This window comes from Cetorhinus maximus, chromosome 26 (genome assembly GCF_964194155.1).
Source record: "Cetorhinus maximus chromosome 26, sCetMax3.hap1.1, whole genome shotgun sequence".
NCBI lineage: Eukaryota > Metazoa > Chordata > Chondrichthyes > Lamniformes > Cetorhinidae > Cetorhinus > Cetorhinus maximus.
Genome location: NC_135904.1, coordinates 14679153 through 14706761, shown reverse-complemented (window position 1 = coordinate 14706761; position 27609 = coordinate 14679153). Strand labels below are relative to the sequence as shown.

The 27609-nt window shown below is 48.1% G+C and overlaps 1 protein-coding gene across 1 annotated transcript in view; it reads left to right on the top strand.

The window, feature by feature from the left end:
* Positions 1–27368, top strand: part of hdc (histidine decarboxylase) — a 37574-nt gene extending 10206 nt beyond the window's left edge. Inside the window, exons 3-12 of the mRNA XM_078529903.1 lie at positions 2714–2827; positions 5018–5140; positions 6054–6188; positions 13397–13540; positions 15359–15425; positions 16475–16637; positions 20798–20888; positions 22319–22417; positions 24628–24729; positions 27048–27368. Coding sequence (XP_078386029.1) covers positions 2714–2827; positions 5018–5140; positions 6054–6188; positions 13397–13540; positions 15359–15425; positions 16475–16637; positions 20798–20888; positions 22319–22417; positions 24628–24729; positions 27048–27368 — 1359 coding nt within the window. The remainder of the gene's footprint in view (positions 1–2713; positions 2828–5017; positions 5141–6053; positions 6189–13396; positions 13541–15358; positions 15426–16474; positions 16638–20797; positions 20889–22318; positions 22418–24627; positions 24730–27047) is intronic.
* The last annotated feature ends 241 nt before the right edge of the window (positions 27369–27609 follow it).

Sequence of the window (27609 nt, the reverse complement as noted above, 5' to 3'; positions counted from 1 at the left end):
GATTTGAAAATAAAACAGCAAACAAGTGTTTGGCTGAGATTGTGAAACAAGTGGAGATGAAGGTTCCATTTGCGAAATGCGAACGTCCAGCAGGAACATAGCAGATTCCACGGAAAAAGAAAACTGGAGTCCACTTTAGGAATGAATGGAGCACACATTCCCCTTGGAAGGAACAGGACAGATCAACAGTATCTGAAGAAAGCAGACAGGTTGTTACTAAAGAGAAATGCAACTCAAAGGAGCGCAAAAAATGAATCAAATGGAGATAGCCAAGTACCAGAAACACAGTAATAACACTATTCATTCAAACGTGACAGACCAAGATTTGGAAGAACTGTCAACCCTCAAGAGTGTCTGAATTTATAAAGTCAGAGACCTCGGATGGGGGAGCAGGCACAGCAAGTGAAGATTGTATTACAAATAGTAATACTCTGTTGGAAAGGAAACTTTTCTTTGGAGAAGAAAGGGGGATGTTGCATGTGGCTGCAAGGTGCTTGGCAGAGCTAGTGTTAATATGTCACTGGAGAATAGCACCGCCCATGGTATGATGTATGGAGTCACATGGTAATACTCTGAGAGAACACTCTGGAAGCAGCCTGCATGGAGGTAACAGCATCATGCATGACAGGACCTGGGATCTGTAAATAGTTAAAGGTTAACAATAAATAGTTTCTGTTTAATTATGCAAGCCTCAAGATCTCATCAGTGAGACATCTAAAGAACCCATATTACAACATTTACTACTCTGGAACCTGCTTCACTGTCAAGCTGTCTCTCCAGTCTATTCGATCTGGATTCTAGACAGATCTAGTTTACAAGAATCTAACTGTTGTCCTAGTTCAACGGGAAGTCCGTTAACTTGACTGTTTTAATTGTGTCAAATACCAATTTCTGTGCAATTCAGCAAGCCCTTTCGCACAACCTCATCTCATATAAGGTCAAACTTTTACAAGGACATCTGTAATCACAATTTATACAAACAGACATTAACAGAGCTGATATTTTAATGGTACACATTTAGACATGACAATAAGACAAACCTTCACAGTAGACATTACTCTTTGGACCAGATTATCCTGTGAGATTGCTGACAATTACACTTCATTAAAAACACCCACTAACCTACCCAATGGAAAGCAGAAAATGTATTAAGATCAAGTGTATAACTAATGCCTAAGAATCTAGTAAACCCTATGCCTACACAGCAATCTCATTCTTTCCATTTCCTCTTTGCAATTTAAACTTGTCTCTGTGCATCAGAAATGGAAGGTAGCAGGTGGTAATTAATTGAAAATATAATATTTTGGTGATTGTTATGGATGAGGGAGATCCAATCACTCCTGCAAGCCTGAATGACTACACATTTACTTAAAATACCCCAACATTGAAAAGAAACTCTAATTTAAGTCCCTTCCATGAGAACATTGATCTTTTCTTTTAAGGTTTTCTTTATGCCCCCGTCTCTGTCTTACTTCAATATGTAGTGAACACCCAAGGCAATGGGGCAGAAACAAGCTGAACTTCAGGTTTTCAGCACACCCCTTGAAGCGATCATCTTGTTTTTATTGCTGACCCTCTTGTCTGGGTCATCCATTGTGTCATGGTAATGAAAGAAAAATAGCGAATTGCATCCAGAGATATGGGACTTTAAAAATAAGACTTGAGTTTTTAAAAATACACACAAGCCACTGGCTGGAATGCTGTAGGGTAACTCCCTAGGAGGTAATGGAACCCCACTCTGCTGCCAGACAAGGTGCTTCTAAAGACATCCTGACACTAATTGCTCCCTCTGGTAGAGACAATGGGAGATGAGCATCATCTCATCAAGAAATCCTGTGAGCAATGCCCAGATAGATTTGTGAATTTGCTTCCCACTTGGAATGTACAAAGAAGGGGCTTAACGTGAGCTGAAAGCTGTTCAGTGTCTGTCTGTTGGTGGGTCTTCTGAGAGAGAGCAAGTGCTGGAAGTTTGACTCAGAAGTAACAGCCACACACAGTGCCCCTGCAAATCACCAGTTTGCAGGTATCCCGATCTCTCTCCCTCTCTACCGAATTCAACTCTACTGGAACTTTGAAATTGACTATTCATCCCAATCTGGAACCTTGAATCTGACTATTCGTCTACTGTAGTCAATTCTACTGGAATCTCGAATCACAACGGCCGCAATGCTCAATCGCCTACTTCTATTGAGTCAAGGACTATTTCAAATACCCTTTTTGAAATGTCTATACATGTTCACTTACTTCAAGCTAAATTCTTACTTTTAGCCTGTATGACCGTGTATGCATGTGCTTTATCCTTTTCTTGCCTTTAATAGTTAATAAACTTACTCTTACCTTTAACTCAAGAAAGTCTGATCAAATTGGCTTCTTCAAAACCAGAGCAAAATGAAAAAGGGATCCTTTTTAGGTTAAATCTTGTTGTGACCAATGAGCGGGGTGGGGGTGGGGGCTGAATAAAGACCAGTTCATCCCTCCTCACCTGGGGCATAACAATTTGGGGGTGTCCCAGCCATTGGGTGACAAATTGAGAGGTCTCGTATAGATCAACAACTTTGGGGAACCTCACCTGGAGTGGGGGGGCGGGGGGTGAGGTTGGGGTGTGGGTGGTAATTATTGTAACTGTATTTTGGAGCCTTGTGTTCCAGGGGAGATGCTCTGAGCAGTCAGGGCAGTTTTAAATGTTAATGTGTCTTTTTCTGTGTTCCTCCAGGTAGTTCACTGGCAGAGCCCTCACATGCACGCCTATTTCCCCGCTCTCACTTCATGGCCATCTCTACTTGGGGACATGTTGGCAGATGCTATTAACTGTTTGGGATTCACCTGGGTAAGAAATGCCTAGTTGTACCATAGACCTGCCAGTAATAATGTACAGCCATAAACTGGGAGAATGACGTTGAGAATCTGTAGACATTCAGTGAGTTTCTAATTGCCACAGTCAAAAAGTGGCTTGTCTAGTTCTGATTGAAAGCGCTAGTGTCTGGGATGGTCAGCCCATGGTCACTACTGGGTAAAGTCAGTTTCTCTTTAAATTGGGCCAAGGTCCACTACGTGTGCGAAACTCTTCCTGGCCTGATTCGGACAGTTAGTGGTGTTGGTTTATAATTTTTTCTGAATGTCTCCTTCTTCACTGATTCATTTGCCTTTGTGTCCTTTTGAAATCAGTGCTGCTCCCTTCATTTACCAGTGACAAAACTGAGGAATGTTATTCACAAGATCTCTGAATTTCTTGACAGTCAGTCAGCCTAGCTGCAGAAAACACTGGATAACATGAAAATCCTAATAATCAACTGTAGGATCCTGATAGGAAAAATCACGGCTCATTATCCTGGAATCATAGGTTCTTACAACACAAAGAGGGCTATTTGGCCCATGATGCTTGTACTACCTGCTTGAAGGAGCTGTCCAATTTAATCTGACTTCCCAACTTGTTCCCATAACCCAGAACATTAGATTGTGCACTCCAGATCATACCAATCCTGGATGGAATACTTTGCACTTGCCTGGATGAGTGCAGCTCCCACAACACTCAAGAAACTCAACACCATCTAGGACAAAGCAGCCCACTTGATCAGTACCACATCCACAAACATTCGCTCCCTCCACCACTGACGCACAGCAGCAGCAGTGTGTGTACCATCTACAAGATGCACTGCAGGAGTTCACCAACACTCCTTACACAGCACCTTCAAACCCACAACCACTACCATCTAGAAGGACAAGGGCAGCAGATAGATGGGAACACCACCACCTGCAAGTTCCCCTCCAAGCCACTCACCATCCTGACTTGGAAATATATCGCCGTTCCTTCACTGTCGTTGGGTCAAAATCCTGGAACTCCCTCCCTAACAGCACTGTGGGTGTACCTACACCACATGGACTGCAGCGGTTCAAGAAGGCAGCTCACCACCACCTTCTCAAGGGCAATTAGGGATGGGCAATAAATGTTGGCCAAACCAGTGAAGCCCACGTCCCGTGAAAGAATAAAAAAATGCTTATTGTGAAAAAATTCTCCTAATTTCCCTCTAGTTATTTTACTTGTTATTTTAAATCTTAGCTCTGGTCAACAACCCACTTTCCACAAGAAACAGTTTCTCCTTATTTCCTCCATCAAAGCCTTTTGTGATTTTGAACACCTCAATTAAATGCCCCTTTAACAGACTCTGCTCTAAGGAGAACAATCCCAGACTCCGCATTCTCTCTGTATAACTGAAGCTCCTCTTTAGACCATAAGACCATAAGACATAGGAGCAGAAATTAGGCCATTTGGCCCATTGAGTCTGCTCCACTATTCAATCATGGCTGATAATTTTCTCAACCCCATTGTCCCGCCTTCTCCCCGTAACCTTTAATCCCTTTACCAATCCAGAACCTATCTATCTCGGTCTTAAATACACTCAATGACCTGGCCTCCACAGCCTTCTGTGGCAATGAATTCCGTAGATTCACCACTCTCTGGCTAAAGAAGTTTCTCCTCATCTCTGTTCTAAAAGGTCTTCCCTTTACCCGGAGGCTGTGCCCTCGGGTCCTAGTCTCTCCTACTAATGGAAACATCTTCCCCATGTCCACTCTATCCAGGCCTTTCAGTATTCTGTAAGTTTCAATCAGATCCCCCCTCATCCTTCTAAACTCCATTGAGTATAGACCCAGAGTCCTCAAACATTCCTCATATGTTAAGCCTTTCATTCCTGGGATCATTCTCGTGAACCTCCTCTGGACCCTCTCCAGGGCCAGCACATCCTTCCTGAGATTCGGGGCCCAAAATTGCTCACAATATTCTAAATGTGGTCTGACCAGAGCCTTATAAAGCCTCAGCAGCACATCCCTGCTTTTATGTTCTAGACCTCTCGAAATAAATGCCAACATCATTGCTGGTATCATCCTGTTAAACCTCCATTGCAATCTCTCCGAAACCTCAACATCTTTTGTAAAGTGTCTGACTTGTGGTTACCTGATGGTTCTCGGGGTTTCGAATGAATCCCGGATTCTGATTATATCTGCATGTTTTCCATTCCAGGCTTCCAGTCCAGCCTGCACTGAGCTCGAGATGAATGTGATGGATTGGTTGGCAGCTATGTTGGGCCTTCCTGATTACTACTTGCATCATCACCCAGGTAGCCAAGGTGGTGGAGTCCTGCAGGTACAGAGCAACGGGCACAGTTTGTTCAGGCAGCAATGCTTTGACGCATCCCTCTTAACGTTTCAGTCTCAGAATATACTTTTAATTTTAATAATATTGCAGCATTTGCCCCTGATTAGTAGTGACACTTGTCACTGCTAAGGCAGGAGTCAGTTATTGAAATTATAGCTTTAGGGTTAGGGTTATGGTCATTGAAAGTACTGCACTGATCCTGTTCAAATACTGTCAGAAAATCCTCATTCTGTTAATTATTAGGTCCGAGCCTCTGAATTCCTCACAGCTCCACAACACGCAAGAGTTTCCAAACCCTGTGCTCAGAGATTCTTTGTAATTTAGATTACGATGATATACGCAAACAGAGTTGAGCTTGGTAACTAGAGATCTCTGCACTGCACACCTGGGCTCTGGTCCCAGCACAGTTTCCAGCCTCAGTCGGAGATTCCCCACCTGTTGGCTCCCCTGTGTCCCTCATGGCCATGTCCTGTGTCGGGCTGATGTGGGGCGAGTTGGCTGAACAGTTAAATCCTGGGCGGTGCAGTCTAATGCTCTTGAACTGCTTCAGGGTTGTCAGCTCAGGGGCAGACTGGAACTGAACTGATCAGTTTGGTGAGGAAAGAATTTGCTGCATTTACACAGAGAATTAAAAACATGAATGAGAAATGGGGACATCCCATAAACCTGGATCGTGCTCTCTGGATGGACACTAATCAAAACCTGGTCAGTTTTAAAAATGATCCCAGATTGTTTATAATTGGACCAGTGATAGTTTTGATTTACTTCAGAGAAAGTAATCTATCGAACATGAGAGAAAGGTTCCCTGAATTTCATCCCCCATCTGAAACCTTATTATTGGAATTCAGTTATAAATCTAATGAACAGAGAATATTTTGACCCAGACATTGTAATGTTGCAGAGCACAGCCAGTGAGTCCACATTAATCGCCTTATTGACTGCAAGAAAAGCCAAGATCATGGAGATGAAATCCACTGACTCTAACCTGGATGATTCTGTCCTCAACTCCCGACTTGTTGCTTATGCTTCTGACCAGGTGAGAGGGGGTTGGGGGGGGTGGTGGGGGTGGGGGGGGGGGGGGTAGTAGAGTCAGCTCAGTCCAGGTGAAGTTGCCTCATTGCTGCAATAATGTCCTCCAGTAGATGGAGCCTTTGCTCCATCAATTCCAATGGCATCTGCAGCATTTGCATAATCCAGCGGGGACTAACAGGCTGGGCAGGGATTAACAGGCTGGGCAGGAATTGACAGGCTGGGCAGGGGCTGACAGGTTGGGCGGGGACTGACAGGCTGGGCGGGGACTGACAGGCCGGGCGGGGACTGACAGGCTGGGCGGGGACTGACAGGCTGGGCGGGGACTGACAGGCTGGGCGGGGACTGGCAGGTTGGGCGGGGACTGACAGGCCGGGCGGGGACTGACAGGCCGGGCGGGGACTGGCAGGCCGGGCGGGGACTGACAGGCCGGGCGGGGACTGACAGGCCGGGCGGGGACTGACAGGCCGGGCGGGGACTGACAGGCCGGGCGGGGACTGACAGGCCGGGCGGGGACTGACAGGCCGGGCGGGGACTGACAGGCCGGGCGGGGACTGGCAGGCCGGGCGGGGACTGGCAGGCCGGGCGGGGACTGGCAGGTTGGGCGGGGACTGACAGGCCGGGCGGGGACTGACAGGCCGGGCGGGGACTGGCAGGTTGGGCGGGGACTGGCAGGTTGGGCGGGGACTGACAGGCCGGGCGGGGACTGACAGGCCGGGCAGGGACTGGCAGGTTGGGCAGGGACTGACAGGCCGGGCAGGGACTGACAGGTTGGGCAGGGACTGACAGGCCGGGCGGGGAATGACAGGCTGGGCAGGGACTGACAGGCCGGGCAGGGACTGGCAGGTTGGGCAGTGCCTGCTGTGACCCTCCTGCTGAATCTGTTTAAACTCTGTAGAGCTTCACCCCAGCTCCGCATCAGCAGGTAAACCCAATGTAAACCCGGAGTAAATTGAGAGCAGTCAGTGTAATCACAGCTTCGGTTCTGGGGAATTATTGTCACTTCGTTCACAGCCCTTTACTCCGGACAGTCACTGAACCCCCGAATACCTTGGTTTCAGGCTTCCGGAGATTTGCCCGATTTGGACCCGCACCCTGACCTCACCCAATGCTCTCCCCCCGCCCCCCCTCCCCCCCCCCATCCCCCCCCCCAGATTATTCTCACTCATTCACCTTCTGAGGGGAGAAAAACAGAAAACTCCCAAAACTCAGCCTGGAGCGTTCCCACCTCCCACCTCTCCCTGGGGGTTTGGGGAATGCGTGGGGTTTGCTGAGTTCAAGTGGAATTTTCCATCCTGATGATGGGATAAATGGCGGATCAGGAAGCTGGAAATACCAGTGGTGGGAACGTGAGGTGAATTTGGAGGAGACATGAATTAATTGGCCACTTCTAGGAGCCCTGTCCAACTGGGGAGAGTGGGCGGTTCCTGTCTCTGGGGGAGAGTGGGCGGCTCCTGTCTCTGGGGGAGAGTGGGCGGGCTCCTGTCTCTGAGGGAGAGTGGGCGGGCTCCTGTCTCTGGGGGAGAGTGGGCGGGCTCCTGTCTCTGGGGGAGAGTGTACGGTTCCTGAGCCTGGGGAGAGTGGGTGGGCTCCTGTCTCTGGGGGAGAGTGGGCGGTTCCTGAGCCTGGGGAGAGTGGGCGGTTCCTGTCTCTGGGGGAGAGTGGGCGGGTTCCTGTCTCTGGGGGAGAGTGGGTGGGCTCCTGTCTCTGGGGGAGAGTGTACGGTTCCTGAGCCTGGGGAGAGTGGGTGGGCTCCTGTCTCTGGGGGAGAGTGGGCGGTTCCTGAGCCTGGGGAGAGTGGGTGGGCTCCAGTCTCTGGGGGAGAGTGGGCGGGGTCCTGTCTCTGAGGGAGAGTGGGCGGGCTCCTGTCTCTGGGGGAGAGTGGGCGGTTCCTGTCTCTGGGGGAGAGTGGGTGGGCTCCTGTCTCTGAGGGAGAGTGGGCGGGCTCCTGTCTCTGGGGGAGAGTGGGCGGTTCCTGTCTCTGAGGGAGAGTGGGCGGGCTCCTGTTTCTGGGGGAGAGTGGGCGGGCTCCTGTCTCTGGGGGAGAGTGGGCGGTTCCTGTCTCTGGGGGAGAGTGGGTGGGCTCCTGTCTCTGAGGGAGAGTGGGCGGGTTCCTGTCTCTGGGGGAGAGTGGGCGGGCTCCTGTCTCTGGGGGAGAGTGGGCAGGGTCCTGTCTCTGAGGGAGAGTGGGCGGGCTCCTGTCTCTGGGGGAGAGTGGGCAGGGTCCTGTCTCTGGGGGAGAGTGGGCAGGGTCCTGTCTCTGGGGGAGAGTGGGCGGTTCCTGAGCCTGGGGAGAGTGGGCGGGCTCCTGTCTCTGAGGGAGAGTGGGTGGGTTCCTGTCTCTGGGGGAGAGTGGGCGGGCTCCTGTCTCTGGGGGAGAGTGGGCAGGGTCCTGTCTCTGAGGGAGAGTGGGCGGGCTCCTGTCTCTGGGGGAGAGTGGGCAGGGTCCTGTCTCTGGGGGAGAGTGGGCGGGGTCCTGTCTCTGGGGGAGAGTGGGCGGTTCCTGAGCCTGGGGAGAGTGGGCGGGCTCCTGTCTCTGGGGGTCAGTTGGAGTTTTGGCCGTTCCAGGTTGGGAGGGGCTCCATTTTCAGCCACAAATAGGGGTAAATGAGAAAGTGTTAAAAGTGTTTGGGCTGTTGGACAATCGGGGAAAGCCCATGTGCCCCTGGTAACAGGCACTGCCTGGGTTTGTGGCTGGTTCCTGGTGTCTTGCCCCGAATGGGGTGTTTGCTCTACCCGGTAGAGGATGTCAGACCTGCACAGCTTCAATGGGTTCCCCATTCACCAACTGCAAACTCCAGTCAGCACGGGGACAGTACCCGCTCTGCTCCCAGTGCTACCACCACTTAGAATCTTTCAGAATCCCGGGAACGCATCCCAATGGGTTTTCCCTCCCATTTTACCAGCCCCCCCAAACCCCACCCCCCCAACCTCCCTGCTACCATGGACACCTCAACATTCAGCCCCATGCTGACTGGAAGGTAAAACTCTGCTCCTTGGAGTTTCTGCACCATCACTGGACAGGGGGAACCCTGCATTTTGCGACAACCTGAGTGACAGAAACGCAAAACAGTGGCTGAGGTTTACTGTGTTTGAGCATGTTTACTGTGTGAGGTTTACTGTGGGTGAGACAGTGTGGGGACTCCCTCAAGTTGCAAGTTTTAGACTGAGCAATGAGACCTGTTGGCCAAATCGACTTGGGGTTGCCGGGGGAGTAGGGGTTGCCGGGGGAGTAGGGGTTGCCGGGGGTGTAGGAGTTGCCGGGGGTGTAGGGGTTGCCGGGGGTGTAGGGGTTGCCGGGGTGTTTGGGTTGCCGGGGGTGTTTGGGTTGCCGGGGGTGTTTGGGTTGCCGGGGGTGTTTGGGTTGCCGGGGGTGTAGGCATTGCCGGGGGTGTAGGGGCTGCCGGGAGTGTAGGGGCTGCTGGGGGTCTAGGGGCTGCTGGGGGTGTAGGGGTTTCCGGGGGTGCAGGGGTTGCCGGGGGTGTAGGGGTTGCCGGGAGTGTAGGGGCTGCCGGGGGTGGCGGGGTTGCCGGGGGTGTCGGGGTTGCCGGGGGTGCAGGGGTTGCCGGGTGTGCAGGGTTTGCCGGGGGTGCAGGGGTTGCCGGGGGTGCAGGGGTTGCCGAGGGTGCTGGGGTTGCCGGGGGAGTAGGGGTTGCCGAGGGTGCAGGGGTTGCCGGGGGAGTAGGGGTTGCCGGGGGTGCAGGGGTTGCCGGGGGTGCAGGGGTTGCCAGGGGTGCAGGGGTTGCCGGGGGTGCAGGGGTTGCCGGGGGTGCCGGGGTTGCTGGGGGTGCCGGGGTTGCCAGGGTTGCCGGGGGTGCCGGGGGTGCCGGGGTTGCCGGGGGTGCAGGGGTTGCCGGGGGTGCAGGGGTTGCCGGGGGTGCCGGGGTTGCCGGGGGTGCCGGGGTTGCCGGGGGTGCCGGGGTTGCCGGGGGTGCCAGGGGTGCCGGGGTTGCCGGGGGTGCAGGGGTTGCCGGGGGAGTAGGGGTTTCTGGCTCTAATGCTGTTGTCTATCACTGTGTTGCTGATGAACCAAGGAGCGGGTCCAGGACAAAGTATTTCTCAGTTGTTGTGTCGATCTCGTTGCTGTTTGTGATTTCTTACTTGGTCTTTTGTGATTTTCTACGTCAGTTCTTGACGTTTCGAGGGAGTTTCTCTGTGACGTGTTTGGTGATGAGCTGCTTCCTCTCTGAGTGGAGGATCGAGGTTGCCTCCTCTTCTCCGATGGGAAACAGAGGACAGTATTGAATGGAGGTGATGGGGGTCCCGCCCTCTGACTGGGGCGGTGCTGATCTTTGCGCCGTCTCCTTTTGGGGGGCAGGTGGTGAGGGGGCTGGTCCCTGGGTAGTTGTGGGTCTTCCCCAGGATCAAGAACCCAGGGGCAGATCCTGTCCCCTGAGACTGCCAGCCAATCAGAGGCCAGCAGCTGTGACTTGTTCAGCAGTGCCACCAGGGGCCTGTGGCTGCTGCCAGTATGACACCCACCCATGGCCCGGGATCACCAAGGGACCCAGGCCCACAGGTGAGTGATGACTGGATGGGGATCACAGGGAAGGAGTGAGCTGAGGGGGGATGGTGGTTGGGGGGGGTCAGCCACACGGGTATGAGGGGGATGGTGGCTGGGGGGGGGTCAGCCACATGGGTATGAGGGTCTGGCTCTCAGCAGCCCCTACACTTCCTGATGTTGGGTCCTTCAATCAGACACTGGGTGACTTTGAATTTGGGACCCCCACCCACCATCACCACCCTCACACCTCCGGAGCCCACAAGCAACCCTGACGAGTTTTGCTTTTCCGGCTTCCTGCACGGTGAGTGAATCTCAGCGGTGGTGGGGTGAGGCCCTTAAGGGGGCATTTATTGGCCTTATATAGGGCTTCTCACCACACACCTAATTGGCACAATGAAGAGAAGGCAGTAGGTCCCCATCCACCACCCCCCAGCCCAATTAAATGTCCTGCACGGCTCCAAACTCACCATAGGGCAGGGCATTGGAGTCCTCCTGGTGCGGCGGGGGGGTTATTGATTTGTCAGACAAACAGAAATCCAGATTAACGTTACCTATGAGTGGAGTCTATTTGGGGAACTTGTTCAATGCAGCGTAGGGGGTGATTACAAATCATTTCAAACCAGTGATTTGTCCTTGTTCCCAATCAGGTACAACCTGCCCACAAGCTCCTGGGACACACTCCTTTTTAACCTTTTATAGAAAGCTCCATAAAAGAAAAGATTAGCAAAAAAACTAATGTGGGTCCAGTACAAGTGGAGTCAGGAGAATTTTTAAATGGGGAATAAGGAAATGGCAGAGAAACAAAACAAAGACTTTGGGCAGGATTTCCCCCCTGTTGTGGGGGGAGTTGAAGTGTGGGTGCGCACAGGCACGCCTCCGATTGGTGCCCCCGATTGGGGGCGCGCCACCTTTTTACGTGGGCGGGTCAGTTAAGGCCCGCCCAGTGTAACGTCCGCATGGAAGTGCAATGCGCTCCCTGTGTGGGCAAGGGGGGGAATCCCTAAACCCGAGAGTGCGCTCTTTCACACATGCGCACTAAAGAACGCACTCATCTCCCTGAGGCTTAGCGCTGCCTCAGGGAGATCGGCTGCACTGTCAAAAATATTAAAAATAGAAAACAAAAAATTCCCTGACATGTCCCCTGTTGAAAGAGGCGGCTGTGGACATAGTGGATGTAATGGTGATCATCTTCCAAAATTCTATAGATTCTGAAATAGTTCCTGTGTTTGGAAGGTGGCAAATGTAAACCCCAATATTTAAGGAAGGAGGGAGAAAGAAAACCGGAATGACAGACATGTTAGCCTGACACCAGTCGAAGGGAAAATGCTAGAATCTATAGTGAGCTGATAACTGGACACTTGGAAAATAATGGTAGGTTTGGGCAGAGTCAATGTGGATTTGTAAAAGGGAAATCATGTTTAACAAACCTGTTGGAGTTTTTTGAGGGTGTAAGTAGCAGAATAGATAAGGGGGAACTGGTGGATGTGGGGTATTTAGATTTTCAGGAAGTTTTTGATAAGGTCCCACACAAAAGGTTAGTAAACAAAATTAGAACACGTGGGATTTGGGGGAATATACTGGCATGGATAGATAACTGGTTAACACACAGAAAACAGTAGGAATAAATGGGTCATTTTCAGGTTGGCAGGCTGTGACTAGGGGAGGGGTGGGTACTGCAAGGATCAGTGTTTGGGTCCCAGCTATTCATGATCTATATCAATGATTTGGATGTGGGGATTAAATGTAATATTCCCAAGTTTGCAGATGACACAGAGCTAGGTGGAAGTGAGAGTTGTGAGGAGGATGCAAAGAGGTTTTAAGGGGATTTGGAGAGGTTAAGCGAGTGGGTGAAAATCAGGCAATTGGAATACAATGTGGAGAAATGTGAGGTTATCCACTTTGGTAGCAAAAGCAGAAATACAGAGTATTTCTTAAATGGTGAGAAGCTGGGAAATATTGAGCTTCAAATGGACTTGGGTGTCCTTGTTCATGAGTCACTGAAAGCTAACGTGCAGATACATCAAGCAATTAAGGCGGCAGATGGTATGTTGGTCTTTATTACAAGAGGATTTGAGTATAGGAGTTAAAATGTCTTACTGCAATTCTATAGAACCTTGGTGAGACCACAGCTGGAGGATTGTGTGCAGTTTTGGTCTCCTTACTTAAGGAAAGATATAGTTGTCATAGAGGGAGTGCAGTGGAGGTTCACTAAATTAATTCTTGGGATGGAGGGATTGTCCTATGAGGAAAGATTAAATAGACCGGGCCTTTATTCCCTGGAGTTTAGAAGAATGAGAGGTGATCTCATTCAGACATACAAAATTCTTACAGGGCTCAACAGGGTAGATACAGGAAGGATATTTCCCCTGGCTGGGCTTGGGGCAGGGGGTTAAAACCAGGGGGCACAGTCCCAGCATAAGGGGCAGGCCATTTAGGAGTGAAATGAGGAGGAATTTCTTCACTCAGAAGGTGGCGAATCTTTAGAATTCTCTGTCTCAGAGGGCTGTGGAGGCTCAGTTATTGAGTATGTTCAAGACTGAGATCGATAGATTTATACATATTAAAAACATCAACAAATACTGGGATAGTGCAGGAAAACAGTGTAGAGGTAGAGGATCAGCCATCAATCTCATTGAATGGCGGAGCGAGCTCGAAGGGCTGAATGGTCCACTCCTGCTCCTATTTCTGTTCTTATGAATGTTACTTTTCAGGCTCATTCCTCGATAGAGAAAGGCGGACTGATCACATTGGTGAAAATTCGGTTCCTTGAGACTGATGAGGATTTCAGCCTACGAGGCGAGACTCTGAGCCAAGCCTTGGAAGAAGATCGAAGATTAGGACTTGTTCCATTCTTTGTAAGTCTTAAAATGGACAAATTTCTTCTGAGTTGGAAAGATTTTCATTCTGTCTCTTATTTTTTACATTTATTCGTGGTATGTAGGCGCCGCTGGCTAGGCCAGCATCTATTGCCCACCCCTAATTGCCCTTGTTCAGAGGGTATTTAAGAGTCAACCACATTGCTGTGAGTCTGGAGTCACATGTAGGCCAGACTGGGTAAGGACTTCAAATTTCCTTCCCTAAAGGGCATTAGTGAACCAAATGGTTTTTATGACAATCGACAATGGTTTCGTGGTCATCATCAGATTTTTAATTCCAGATTTTTATTGAATTCAAATTTCACTCTCTGCCGTGGTGGGATTTGAACCCGGGTCCCCAGAGCATTACCCTGAGTGTCTGGATTACTAGCCCAGTGACAATACCACTTATACCACCACCTCCCCATCTGAATGTTTTTTATCAGCAAAATCAAAGGATATTGATCGCTATTCTAGAATCGCTCATATTCTAGAATCGCTCACACCACAGAGTCTCTTGGCCTTCTAGAATATCTCAACCCTCCAGAGTCATGCATATTCTAGAGTCACTCACATCTGAGAGTCTCTCTCGTGATTCTGGAATATCTCACTCTTCTAGAATCGCTCACATTCTAGAATCACTCACATTCTAGGATCGCTCACATTCTAGAATCGCTCACATTCTAGAATCACTCACATTCTAGAATCACTCACATTCTAGAATCACTCACATTCTAGAATCACTCACATTCTAGAATCACTCACATTCTAGAATCACTCATATTCTAGAGTCACTCACATTCTAGAATCACTCACTTTCTAGAATCACTCATATTCTAGAGTCACTCACATTCTAGAATCACTCACATTCTAGAGTCACTCACATTCTAGAGTCTCTCACCTATCTAACCTTGAATAAAACTGCCAGATTTCAGCTTCCAGTAATTCCTTCTCCAGTTCTTTAGTGAACACCTGGAGTCATTTTCAGTAAATGTGTGTTCTTCGGTATTTAGGAGCACAATTCATGCTCATGTTTAGCCTCAAAGACATACCAACAAAATATTTGTAATGATGAAAGGTCACAGCCCTGAAACGTTGACTCTGGTTTTCTCTCCACAGAGGCTGTCTGGCCTGTTGAGCATTTCCAGCATTTTCTGTTTTTATTTAAGATTCCCAATATTTTACCCAAGCGTTTTTAATTGGTCACAAATGTACTTTTTTTAAAAGAGTGAATAAAAGCTGAAGTGTATTAAATACTGAGGTAAATTGATCTTTGCAATATATATAGGAACTAAGTTTGAAGCCTATCATTGTGCCAGAGGCCATGTCCATGAGGGGTGATGGGTATCCCTGGGGAGGTTGGTCCAGTTTGGCATCATTCTCAGCCCTGGGTCAGAGTGTCTGAAACCAAGAGTTTGAGTTTATCACTTGGACCCAGATTCCCGGGCAGCGTGGTGTGAAGGTGCATCCTTCAGATGAGACACTACACGCAGGGTCCAGTGACCAAGCCTGGAGATCCAGACAGACATTAAAGAATTTCTGGGATTATCGGTGAGGCGGTTCCTTCACTGTCTCCTTGCAGCACCGACAGGAAGGATTGCTTAAAAACAAAAAACTACTGCAGATGCTGGAAATCCAAAACAAAAACAGAATTACCTGGAAAAACTCAGCAGGTCTGGCAGCATCGGTGGAGAAGAAAGGATTGCTCATTCATCTCTTCATGGTTCAGTTTTTCTTAAAGTGCCCTGCTGCTGCCGCAAAATTTGTTTGTAGTTTGGAGTTTTTCTTGCCTGATGCCATCCTTTCCTTGTCTTTCAGCTCTGTGCCACACTTGGTACCACCGCTGTGTGCGCTTTTGATTGCTTGACTGAGCTTGGACCTGTTTGTGAGTTGCTGTTTACTGAATTATTCCTGTTGACGTGCTGCCCGTGTCCTGGGACTGGAGTTTGGGGCTTCCCTCTCTCTTCACAATGTGAAATATGAATTTAATCGGACTGTCAGACGAATGTTTCCAGGAGACTGCGGGTTCCCTTTAACTGAGGTGGCTGTACCATGGATTTTCCTTCAGTCTTCTCCTGCTCGCTATTGTGGAGAGAGATCGACTGAAGTCCACAGCGACGGAAGTGGTATCACAGACACAGCCCAGGGCTCTGGCAACCCATGCCCAATCCAACATGGGGCTTTGAGGAATCCCCTCCCTCCACCCAACCCCCAGGACTTTAAAGACCCCCCCTAGGGCTGTGAGGACCCCACCCCCATTCCCTAGGTCTGTGAGAATCCCCCTCCCCCCTCTGTCTCCCTGGTGATTGGAGAATGATTGGAAGCAGGTTCGCTACATGACGGCAACTGACTACAAGGAGAAGGTTGTCCTTTTGACCAGCCCAGGACCCAGACTCCAATATTCACACAGACATCATGGTACCCAGGTTATCAGTAACATTTATAACAATCAGAATAAAGTGTGGGTTTGACCAGCAGACAGTTTTTGGGGTTTAAACATCAGCCCAGAGTGTACATTGACCAAAAAACAGAGGTTAATAAACATTTTGCAGAGAGTAAATATCCTAAGAAGCACTTTTTAACATCCCACCATGTAACATTTCTCAGAGTTAGAGACACAGGTGAATTTTAACAGAGAAAGACTCAGAATCCTGAGTTTAGAGCCTATAGGTTGGAAAGAAATTTAAGAATGTGTGTGACTGGGGTGAATTCTAAGCAAGGATCCTGCTCAGACAGGCACTGCATTTGCAGTTCTGAATGTTTGAGTTTTTGGGATATGAAATGTCTGATATGAGGACCTCAAGGTTACTTCACAAGTTTACTGCCCAGAGTCCTGAGCACGTCATTGAAGCCCTGGGTGTTGTATAAAACAGTTGGATGGTTTCTGAATGGATAATTCTAAATGATTTTATTGCTGTGGATTTAACTGCCTAGGTGCCAGTGAGGGGCTGTGGCTTCACATCGATGCGGCATATGCAGGAACTGCTTTCCTGTGTCCTGAATTCCGAAATTTCCTTCAGGGTATCGAATATTCCGATTCCTTCGTCTTTAACCCCTCCAAGTGGATGATGGTTCACTTTGACTGCACAGCGTTCTGGTGAGTGATACCAAAGGCAATGTTGCTGAGCCACCACCAGATGGCAGAGCTGCTCTTCGAGAAAGAGGGGAAACTACAAGTTTAACATCTGTCGTAGGGAAATTGCTGGAATCGATTATTAAGGAGGTTATAGTGGGGCACTTAGAAAATCTCACTGCTGTCAGGCAGAGTCAATATGGTTTTGTGAAAGGAGAATCATGTTTGATTAATTTATTGGCATTCTTTGAGAAGTAACAAGTAATGCGGATAAAGGGGGACCTGTGGATGTGGTGTACTTAGATTTCCCGATGGCATTTGACAAGGTGCCCATCAAAGATTACTACACAACATAAGAGCTCACGGTGTAGAGGGTAATGTATTAGCATGGATAGATTGGTTAGTTGACAGGAACAGAGGGTATGCATAAATGGGTCATTTTCGGGTTGGCAGGATGTGAGGAGTGGAGAGCCAGAGGGATCAGTGCTGGGGCCTCTGCTATTTACAATTTATATCAATGACTTGGATGAAGGGACTGAATGTACAGTTGCTAAATTTGCTGATCACACAAAGATAGGTAGGAAAGTAAGTTGTGAAGAGGACATAAGGTGTCTGCAAAGGGACATAGACAGGTTAAGTGAATGGGAAAAAATTTGGCAGATGAAGTACAATGTGGGAAAACATTGGCAGGAAGAACAGAAAAGCAGCAATTATTTATTGAGAGAGATTGGAGAACTCTGAGGTACGGAGGGACTGACTGTCCCGGTACATGAATCACAAAAATTAATAAACAGGTCCAGCAAGTGATTAGGAAGGCCAATGGAATGTGTTTATTGCAAGGGGAATGGAATATAAAAGTAAGGATGTTTTGCCACAGTTTTACAATGCGTTGGTAAGATCACATCTGGAGTAGTGTGTCCAGTTTTGGTCTCCTTATTTAAGAAAGGATATAAATAGGATATAGGGGAGGTATAGTGGTATTATCACTGGAACAGTAATCCACAGACCCAGGGGAATGCTCCGGGGACCCAGATTCAAATCTCACCCCGGCAGATGGTGGAATTTGAATTCAATAAAAATCTGGAATTAGAAGTCTAATGATGACCATGAAACCATTGTCGATTGTTCTAAAAACCCACCTGGTTCACTAATGTCCTTTAGGGAAGGAAATCTGCCGTCCTTACCTGGGTCTGGCCTACATGTGACTCCAGACCCACAGCCATGTGGTTGACACATTGAACAAGGGCCATGAGGGATGGGCAATAAATCCCACCAGCGAATAAATAAAATGCATTCAAAGCAGTTCAGGGAAGGTTCACTTGACTGATACCTGGGATGAGGAGGGTTTATCTTACGAGGGAAGGTTGGACAGGCTGGGCCTGTATCCATTGGAGTTTAGAAGATTGAGGGGTGACCTTATTGAAACATATAAAATCCTTAAGGGGCTTGATAGGATGGATGCTGAAAGAATGTTTCCCCTTGCGGGAGAGACTAGAACAAGGGGACGCAGATTAAAAACAGGGGGTCTTCATTTTAGGATGGAGATGAGAAGAATTTTTTCTCTCAGGATCGTGAATCTTTGGAACTCTCTTCCCCAGAGAGCGATGGAGGCAGGGTCAATGAATATTTTTAAGGCAGAGGTAGATAACCTTTGACTCCTTTGGTAGTCAGAATCTATCGGGGGTAGGTGGAATGTGGAGTTGAAGTTACAATCAGATCAGCCATGGTCTTATCTAATGGTGGAACAGGTCCAAAGGACCAAATGGCCGATTCCTGCTCCTACTTCCTATGTTCCTCTCTACCTTCCCACTATCCTCATGTCCTTTAATTCCATAGAACCACAGAAAAGTTATGGTGCAGAAAGAGGCCATTCAGCCCATTGTGCCTGTGCCAGCCAAAAAGAGAAAACAGAATCTAGCCGCTCACTTAAATCCAGCTTTCCAGCACCTGGTCCATAGCCTCACAGGTTACAGCGCTTCAGATGCAGATCCAGGCACCTTTTTAAATGAGTTGAGTGTTTCAGCCTCAACCACCAATTTAGGCAGCGAATTCCAGACACCCACCGCCTTCTGGGTGAAAAAGTTTTTCCTCATGTCCCCTTTAATCCTTCTACCAATCACCTTAAATCTGTGCCCCCTGGTAATTGACCCCTCAGGTAGAGGAACCAAGTCTTTCCTGTCCACCCTATCTAGGCCCCTCATAATTTTGTACATCTCAATTAGGTCACCCCTCGGCCTCCTCTGTTCTAAGGAAAACAACCCCAGCCTATCCAACCTCTCCTCGTAGCTGTAATTTTCAAGCCCTGGCAGCATTTTTGTAAATCTCCTCTGCACTCTCTCCAGAGCAATTATGTCCTTCCTGTAATGTGGTGACCAGAACTGTACACAATATTCCAGATGTGGCCTAACCAGCGTTTAATACAGTTCCAGCATTACATCCCTGCTTTTGTATTCAATACCTCGTCCAATAAAGGAAAAGCATTCCATCGGCTTTCTTGACCACCTTGTCCATCTGTTCTATCACCTTCAAGGACATGTGGACATGTACTCAAAGGTCTCTCACTTCCTCAACCTCTCTCAATGACTTCCCGTTTATTGAGCATTCCCTTGCTTTATTTGCCTATCCCAAATGCATCACCTCACACTTTTCTGGATTGAATTCTGTCTGCCACTTCTCCACCAACTCAACTAAACCATTGATATAATTCTGGAGTTGACAGCTATCCTCTTCACTATCAACTACAGGGCCAATTTTTGTGGTCATCTGCAAATTTCCCAATCATGCCTCCCACTTTTATGTCTAGATCATTAATATGTACAACAAACAGCAAGGGCCCCAACACTGAGCCCTGTGGAATGCCACTGGAAGCTGTTTTCCATTTGCCAAACATCCATCGACCATTATCCTTTGTTCCCTGTCACTGAGCCAATTTTGGATTCAACCTGCCACCTTCCTCTGTATCCCATGGGATCTCACTTTTCTGACCTGCTCGCTATATGTCAAATATCTCACTGAAATCCATATAGACAACATCCACTGCGCTATCCTCATCAATCCTCCTTGTTACTTCCTCTTCGCACCCCTAAATCTATCAACTTCTGTCTTGAATATACTCAATGATAGAGGACAGTAAAGTTCCACCTTTCGTGACTCCCTTGTTTGCGTATTCACTTAGCCAATGCTAAGGCCTTCGTACACCAGGTCACCCATTGTGTTGTTCACTAATCTGCATCTTCTTTCTCTGGAGATGGCAGCGTGTTGGAGTCGAGACCTTGGCACGTTTCAGCAGGGAGATGGTGTCGAAGTCTCTGGAAGGGGATTCCTTCCATTAGTCCCGGCCGGGGAATTTTACTTCTCGTTTTTTTTAAGCACCTTTCTGAAGTGGTGAGAAGAGGCGCCTGGGATGGTTGCAGCTGAAGTGCAGCCCAAATGGAGAGATTAACCTGGAAATGTCCGAATCTCTCAGTCCAGAGCCCAATAACGCCTCTGTTCAATTTTGAAATGTTCACCGATTTATTTGTCCTTTTGTGTAAATGCACCAACACCTGATTCAGTAACAGTTGGGAATAAGAGGAGGGATAATGCGCAATAGCCAGAGTCAAAGAGAATGTTACTTTGTCATTTTTTAAATTAAAATATTTTGCAATGATCTATTTTTAAATCTTATGTCTTTAGCTTGTCTGCTAGTTTTGAGGTGATTCATGTTTTTCTTAAATGGGGATAGTCTTTTAAAAAATGTTCAACACATGTTTGGATGTTAAAAGTGCAGATGAGTCTGTAGTTGGATTCTCTTGTTACGAGATTCAGCTCAGAGGCTCCCCCCAGCTGTTGTACACAGGTACTGTACCGTAATTTGCTGTAGAGTAACTGCACAAACCAATACTGTCCTTGCATGGCTGGAACCTTTCTCATTGATTCCCAGTGAGAGTCATGTTCAGCGTTCACGATTTCACTGCGAGGTCCCACGGGAATGCAACCCCTGCAAACGACAGGACTTTATTCACTATTTAATTGAACTGGAATTAAGATTTTGGAACTAAGGCATGTTAAGAACTTTATATTGTGTTTCCCTTCCAGTCTAATTCCTCCCAGTCCTTTAGCTTTATTCAGTTTACTATGCCCGCAGCTCACTCAGTCCCCAGGTGTGTTTTGCAATTTATCTGACAGGATTGTCTCTTCCACAGGGTGAAAGATAAATGGAAATTACAGCAAACCTTCAGTGTAAACCCTGTGTATCTCCAACATGCCAACTCAGGAGCAGCTATTGACTTCATGGTGAGGTGCTTCTTTTAGAAAGTTTCATTGCAAGTCATCCACGTAGAGTTGGGTGTGGGAAAGGGAACTTGGTTTGGGGCAAGAACTTGGCTGAGATTCCAATTGCCCAGCTAATGAGGTCAGGGTCAGGGGTAGTAGATGTTTTTGGAAGCTGACAAAATCAGGGCAATCCAAAATCAAAATCAAAAACCACAACTGGGTATCATTTCTGGGTCTCTATTATCAACCAATAAAACATCCCGGGATGCTTCAGAGTTGGGTGAGAAAGTGAAATTTCACACAGGGTCAAAGTTACCAGGTGGCTTTTAACCTCCAACTTGGCTCAAGAGGCAGGTTTCCCAGAATGTCTTACAGAAGTGGAATCAATTTGGGGAGGTGTTTCATCCACTAACACTTCATACAAATTGTACACACTCTTCAGCCCAGCACCTTTGTCAAGACATCTCCATCTCACCTGCCAGTTCTCACTCTCACTTGTGAATCTGGTGGTTCTATTGAAAGGTCATTAACCTGAAATGTTAACTCTGTTTCTCTCCAAACAGGTACTGCCAGACTTGCTGAGTATTTTCAGCATTTTCTGTTTGCTGTCAGCACAGCGTCAGTCACTGATTCCCATGACACAACGTGTATGGAGATTTAGTGGTGGGCGAGTCAATGATTGATCCAGTCAGGATATTGATTATTGGCATAACCAAGCAGCAAGATGCCTGGTAGCAGGCGGTGAATGGAGGCAGACACTTCCTGAGGAAGGTCAGACAGAGAGAGGGAGAGAGGGAGAGAGAGGGAGAGAGAGAGAGGGAGGGAGAGAGAGAGAGAGAGAGAGGGAGAGAGAGAGAGAGAGAGAGGGCAGGAGAGGGGGAGAGAGAGATGGAGGGAAGGATGGAGGGAAGAATGGAGGGAGGGAGAGGGGGAGGGAGAGGGAGGGGGAGAGAGGGAGGGAGAGGGAGGGAGAGGGGGGGGGAGAGAAAGAGAGATGAAGGGAGGGAGAGACAGAGGGAAGAATGGAGGGAGAGATGGAGGGAGGAGCAGGTGAATGATTCAGAGGAATCCAAATAAAGAAAACAAACAGCACAATTTAAGGATTGAACTTCTAATTAAAGACCGAGATTCAGATGTTTCTGTGCTCACGAACGCTCTCACCTGAGTTTCATCTGACAGCACTTTAGAATCATTTTCCCGTCCCCCACCTATTCAGGTAACATGGTTACAGCTCTGACAGACCCCCAGTGAATACTGCGTTCAACAGAAAACTGAGCAGGACAGCAGGACATCTACGAGGCTCTTGTCAGTGACTGGGGATAATTCTGGGACAAGTTCTGCTACTTGTTGGAATTTACATAGTTTCCCTTCAGCAGTTTAGTGCAGGGGGTTATTTGAAGATATTTGACTGTGACTTTGCTGATGAAAGGATTGTCTCTCTTTCTCCACAGAACTGGCAAATACCTTTGAGCCGCAAGTTTAGATCTTTAAAACTCTGGTTTGTTATTCGCTCTTTTGGGGTGGAGAAACTCCAGGCACACGTCAGATATGTAAGTGTTGGCTGTTTTTGTTCAAACACCAGCTCTGGATTCTAAGTGGAACTGGCACAGTTTCTGTGTAGGAGACAGAGCTGCAGATTCAATGTGGATTATTACCCAATAACAACTACAACTGGCTAGAAATCATTTTACACCAAAACCCATTTCACTCCATTAGTCTGGGCTGGATTCAAATCCAAGTTCAAAGCAAAGTTTCCTCTCTGTGCAAAATTCTTAAAGGGACCACACACTTAAATGAATCTCCTGCGCATTCCCCACCTTCCCCCTACCACCCCCCCACCCCCCCCCCCCCCCACCCCCCACCCCAAGGTGGTTGAAAGTGCTGCTCATTTGCACAAAAATCAATTGATTAAGTTGAAAACCTTGAAATTGAATTTTGGAGGAAGTAATTAAAGTAGCTGAAGCTTGGAATGATCCAACACAGAACGAGGCCATTTGGCCCATTGTGCGTGTGCCAGCTCTTTGGTAGAGCTATTCAATTAGTTCCACTCTTCCCTTTTTCCCATAACCCTGTAAATATTTCCTCTTCAAGTATTTATCCAATTCCCCATTGAATGTTACCCTTTCAGATGGCACATTCCAGACCACAACTTGCTTTGGTTCATAAATCTGTGTCCTCTGGTTATCAACCCTTCCAACACTGGAAACTGTTTCTGCTTATTTACTCTATCAAAATACCCCTGACAAATCTCTTGATAACCTCCCAGATCCCCGCTTCTCAGTCTCCATTTTTCATTCATTCGTGGAATGTGAGCATCGCTGGCTGGGCCACAATTTATTACCCATCGCTAATTGCCCTTGAGAATGTAGTGATGAGCTGCCCTCTTGAACCACTTGCTAAGCAAGTGCCGCTTGATAGCACTGTTGATGATCCCTTCCATCACTTTACTGATGATCGAGAGTAGACCGATGGGGCAGTAATTGGCCGGGTTGGATTTGTCCTGCTTTCTGTGTACAGGACATACCTGGGCAATTTTCCACATAGCCAGGCAGATGCCAGTGTTGTAGCTGTACTGGAACAGCTTGGCTAGGGGCGCAGCAAGTTCTGGAGCACAAGTCTTCAGTACTATTGCCAGAATATTGTCAGGGCCCATAGCCTTTGCAGTATCCAGTGCCTTTAGCCCTTTCTTGATATCACATGGAGTGAATCGAATTGGCTGAAGATTGGCATCTGTGATGCTGGGGACCTCCAGAGGAGGCTGAGATGGATCATCCACTTGGTACTTCTGGCTGAAGATTGTAACAAATGCTTCAGCCTTATCTTTTGCACTGATGTGCTGGGCTCCTCCATCATTGAGGATGGGGATATTTGTGGAGCCTCTTCCTCCAGTGAGTTGTTTAATTGTCCACCACTATTCACGACTGGATGTGGCAGGACTGCAGAGCTTAGATATGATTGATTGGCTGTGGGATTGCTTAGCTCTGTCTATCACTTGCTGGTTCTGCTGTTTGGCATGCAAGTAGTCCTGTGTTATAGCTTCACCAGGTTGACACCTCATTTTTAGATATGCCTGGTGCTGCTCCTGGCATGGCCCCCTGCACTCTTCATTGAACCAGGGTTGATCCCCTAGCTTGTTGGTAATGGTAGAGTCGGGTGTATGCCAGGTTATAAGGATACAGATTGTGTTTGAGTACAATTCTGCTGCTGCTGATGGCCCACAGCGCCTCATGGATGCCCAGTCTGTTCAAAATCTATCCCGTTTAGCTACACAAAAAATCTGTAACTAAAAATCTAATGATATCGATTGTTGTAAAAACCCATCTGGTTCGCTAATGTCTTTTAAGGAAGGAAATCTGCCGTCCTTACCTGGTCTGGCCTACATGTGGCTCCTCCACCTAAAGAGTGGTGCTCAAAATTGGCACAATATGCCGGCTGATGCCTAACCAATGTTTTAAAGATTAACATAAGCTCCCTCGCTTTTTTCACTCTATTCCTCTATTCAAAAAGCCCAGAATCACACGTGCCTTACAACAGCCGTCTCAACTTTTTTATTTACACCCCAGCTCTCTCTGTTTCCGCACCCTCTTTAAAATTGTACCATTTAGTTTATGCTGTATCTGCTCCTTCCAAATGCATCAGTTCTGCATAACGCTCGACAATGTTATACATCCAACACCCTCACTCCCAGATGTGAACTCAGTTTGACTGTTTGTTGCCTTGTTTAATTCCAAATTTAACTGGTGTCTGTTTTCATGAACAGGGTACGGAGATGGCCAAGATTTTCGAGTCCTTGGTTCAAAGTGATTCTAATTTCGAAGTCCCAGCGAAGAGACACCTCGGACTGATAACTTTCCGTCTGAAGGTGGGGAAATTATCTCAGTAGTTTCACATAGTGAACTCCATCTGCTGGTGAGAGGAATGGGTTCCTGTCCTAATCCTGGCAATTGGCTGTGGATTGTCCACACAGTTTAACTTGGCTGCGGTCATGTCATTGATGCTTTACTTTCGACGAGAGAGCAGACCTAGAGGTGTACAGTAGATTAAAATAAGACACAAGTTAAAATCTAATAGATACAAGGGGCTGCATTTTATGTGCCCCTCCCCCGCCCCCAGTGGGCGTGTTTTCAGCAGGGTGGCAGGTAAAATAGGGCCAACCCACCACCTTCTCGCCAACCCCCGAGCTCACCCCCATAAATGGGAGTGGGCACTGAAATTGGCAGCCCGCCCACCATATTTAAATAAACAATTAGGGGTCCATTGAACTTGATAAACCAGCCAATTGACACGGGTACCATGGTTGCCGTGGGCAGTCGGGTGGGAGTGCGTAGGCCGCTTTAATGAAAAAACTTCTTCAAAAAGGCAGGAGGGCAGGTGGGGCACTATCTTCAGGGGGGTGGTTCCCTTTGCGATTTGTGGGGGGTGGGGGGGGGCTGCCACCCTAAGACAGTACCCCATCCCCCTTCTTCCTACCCATCTGCTCTTTAAAGCGCGCCACTCCCCATGCCCCCCCCCCCTCCGCGCCCCTCCCCAAACTGCCTAAACCCACCCTACCCGGATACACCTTGCTCTGGGATCCAGGGTCCTTCTCCTCGGACCTGTTTGCAGACAGACCCGGCAGTGCCCATTAATGTGCTGCTGGGATTGCTCGAGCTGCCAGCCAATCGGATTGGCTGGTAGCACCCGAGGCCGGGCCCCCCCCCCAGTGAGGGGTGAAGTCCCATACTGCCCCCATTTCACCCGCCCGCAACCCCCTATGGCTGTGGGGCTGGCGTGGGGAGTGGGTCAGCTCCGTGCTGATGTTGCTCCCAGTGGGGTTGGTGGGTGAGGGTGAGGGGGGTGGGTTTGCCAGGCAGCCATCCCAGCCCAGTAACACGCTGCCCAGGAAATACCCATCACACTTCAGCATCTCAGCCTCTTCTTGGCACGGCGTTGAAATCTTTCCTGACTTTTGTCAGTTTATCGGTATAAATTTCAGTGTCAGTCCCTGACTTTTCTCTGCTCTGCCTGTGTAACAATTCCGTTGCTAAGGTGAAATTGTCGCTAATTGAGTTGTCCTTGCACAGGCTCCGGCCTAACCTCTCTTGAGGTCGATTACTCTTGGGCGTATTCTGACGCCAATGATGGGGCTTTTCCTGTTGCTAGGGGGGTTACCTTGCACCATCATAGCAGCTTTACTGCTCTGCTGAATATTGGAAAGAATCCAGCAGAAAAGGGACACTCTCTTTATAAAAACAAATCTGATAGTTTTGGGGAGATAGTCTTGTCTCAGCAGATGTTCTGGGGCACTGCTGCACTGACTCAGGATGTTGCACTTTGCCAGGCAATATTTAATGTAGTTTTGTGCTGCTTATGGGACGTAGAAACATAGAAACTAGGAGCAGGAGTAGGCCATTCGGCCCTTCGAGCCTATTCCGCCATTCATTATGATCATGGCTGATCATCCAACTCAATAGCCTGCTCCTGCTTTCTCCCCATATCCTTTGATCCCTTTCACCCCAAGAGCTGTATCCAACTCCTTCTTGAAAACATACAATGTTTTGGCCTCAACTACTTTCTGTGGTAGCGAATTCCACAGGCTCACCACTCTCTGGGTGAAGAAATTTCCCCTCATCTCAGTCCTAACTGGTCTACCCCGTATCCTCAGACTGTGACCCCTGGTTCTGGACTCCCCCCACCATCGGGAACATCCTTCCTGCATCGACCCTCTTAGAGTTTTATAGGTTTCTATGAGATCCTCCCTCGTTCCCTATTTTAAAGCTGTATGCGAAATCTGTTCACAGATCAATTGAGGGCTGGTGTTGGTTTACGTGTAATTTTCTCTGGTAATCAGAGATGAAAAGAATGTGTAGATATTGGTGCTGAGTCCGGTTGTTGCTTGTTCTGTTCCCAATACCTTGGGTCCTTGAAATGATACTGTATTAGGAATTGAATGAAATGTTGTACTGGGAAAGGAGGGTTGGTATGCTTGTGATTGCAAAGCCATTGTTCCCCTTTCTGTGATTATGGGTTTGGGATAGATGATCGAGAAGGTTAAATGACTTTTAAAGCCAGCTGGATTGCTTAGAAGGGAGCTGAGGTTTCGAGATATACATAATGTCAAAAATGCAATCAGAATGTTGTATTTTTAAATGTAATTCATTAATGAGACCGAGCTAAATCACATATCATTAAAATAAACAGGGACCAAACAGACTGACGGAAGAGCTGCTGACAGACCTCACTCAATCGGGCACCATGTACCTGGTACCAGCCATCATCTGCAAGAAGTTCATCATTCGTTTCACTGTCACCTCTCAGTTCACAATCAGAGAAGACATCCTGCGAGACTGGGAGATAATTCAGCAAAGTGCAGTCAAAATTCTACGGAATCACTCCAAAAATCAGGATGGCCCTTTCAACAAAAGGAGGGAAAGTTTGCCGGAGAAAATGCAGTCAAATTGTAACAGTGTTGGAGCTAAGGCTCTGGTGAAAAAAGCACTGCAAAGCCAATTAATAAATTAATTATCTAAGTGGAGATGGCTGGGCAGGTGATGTGCTGTAGCTGTATGATGTGGGAGCTGCCAGATCCCATTGCGCGCCGCAGTGACCACATCTGCAGCAAGTGTTGGTTGCTGGAGGAACTCCGGCTCAGAACTGATGAGCTGGAGTCTGAGCTCCGGACGCCGCGGCACATCCGGGAGGGGGAGAGTTACCTGGGCGCTTTGTTTCAGGAGGCGGTCACACCCGGTAGATTAAGTACCTC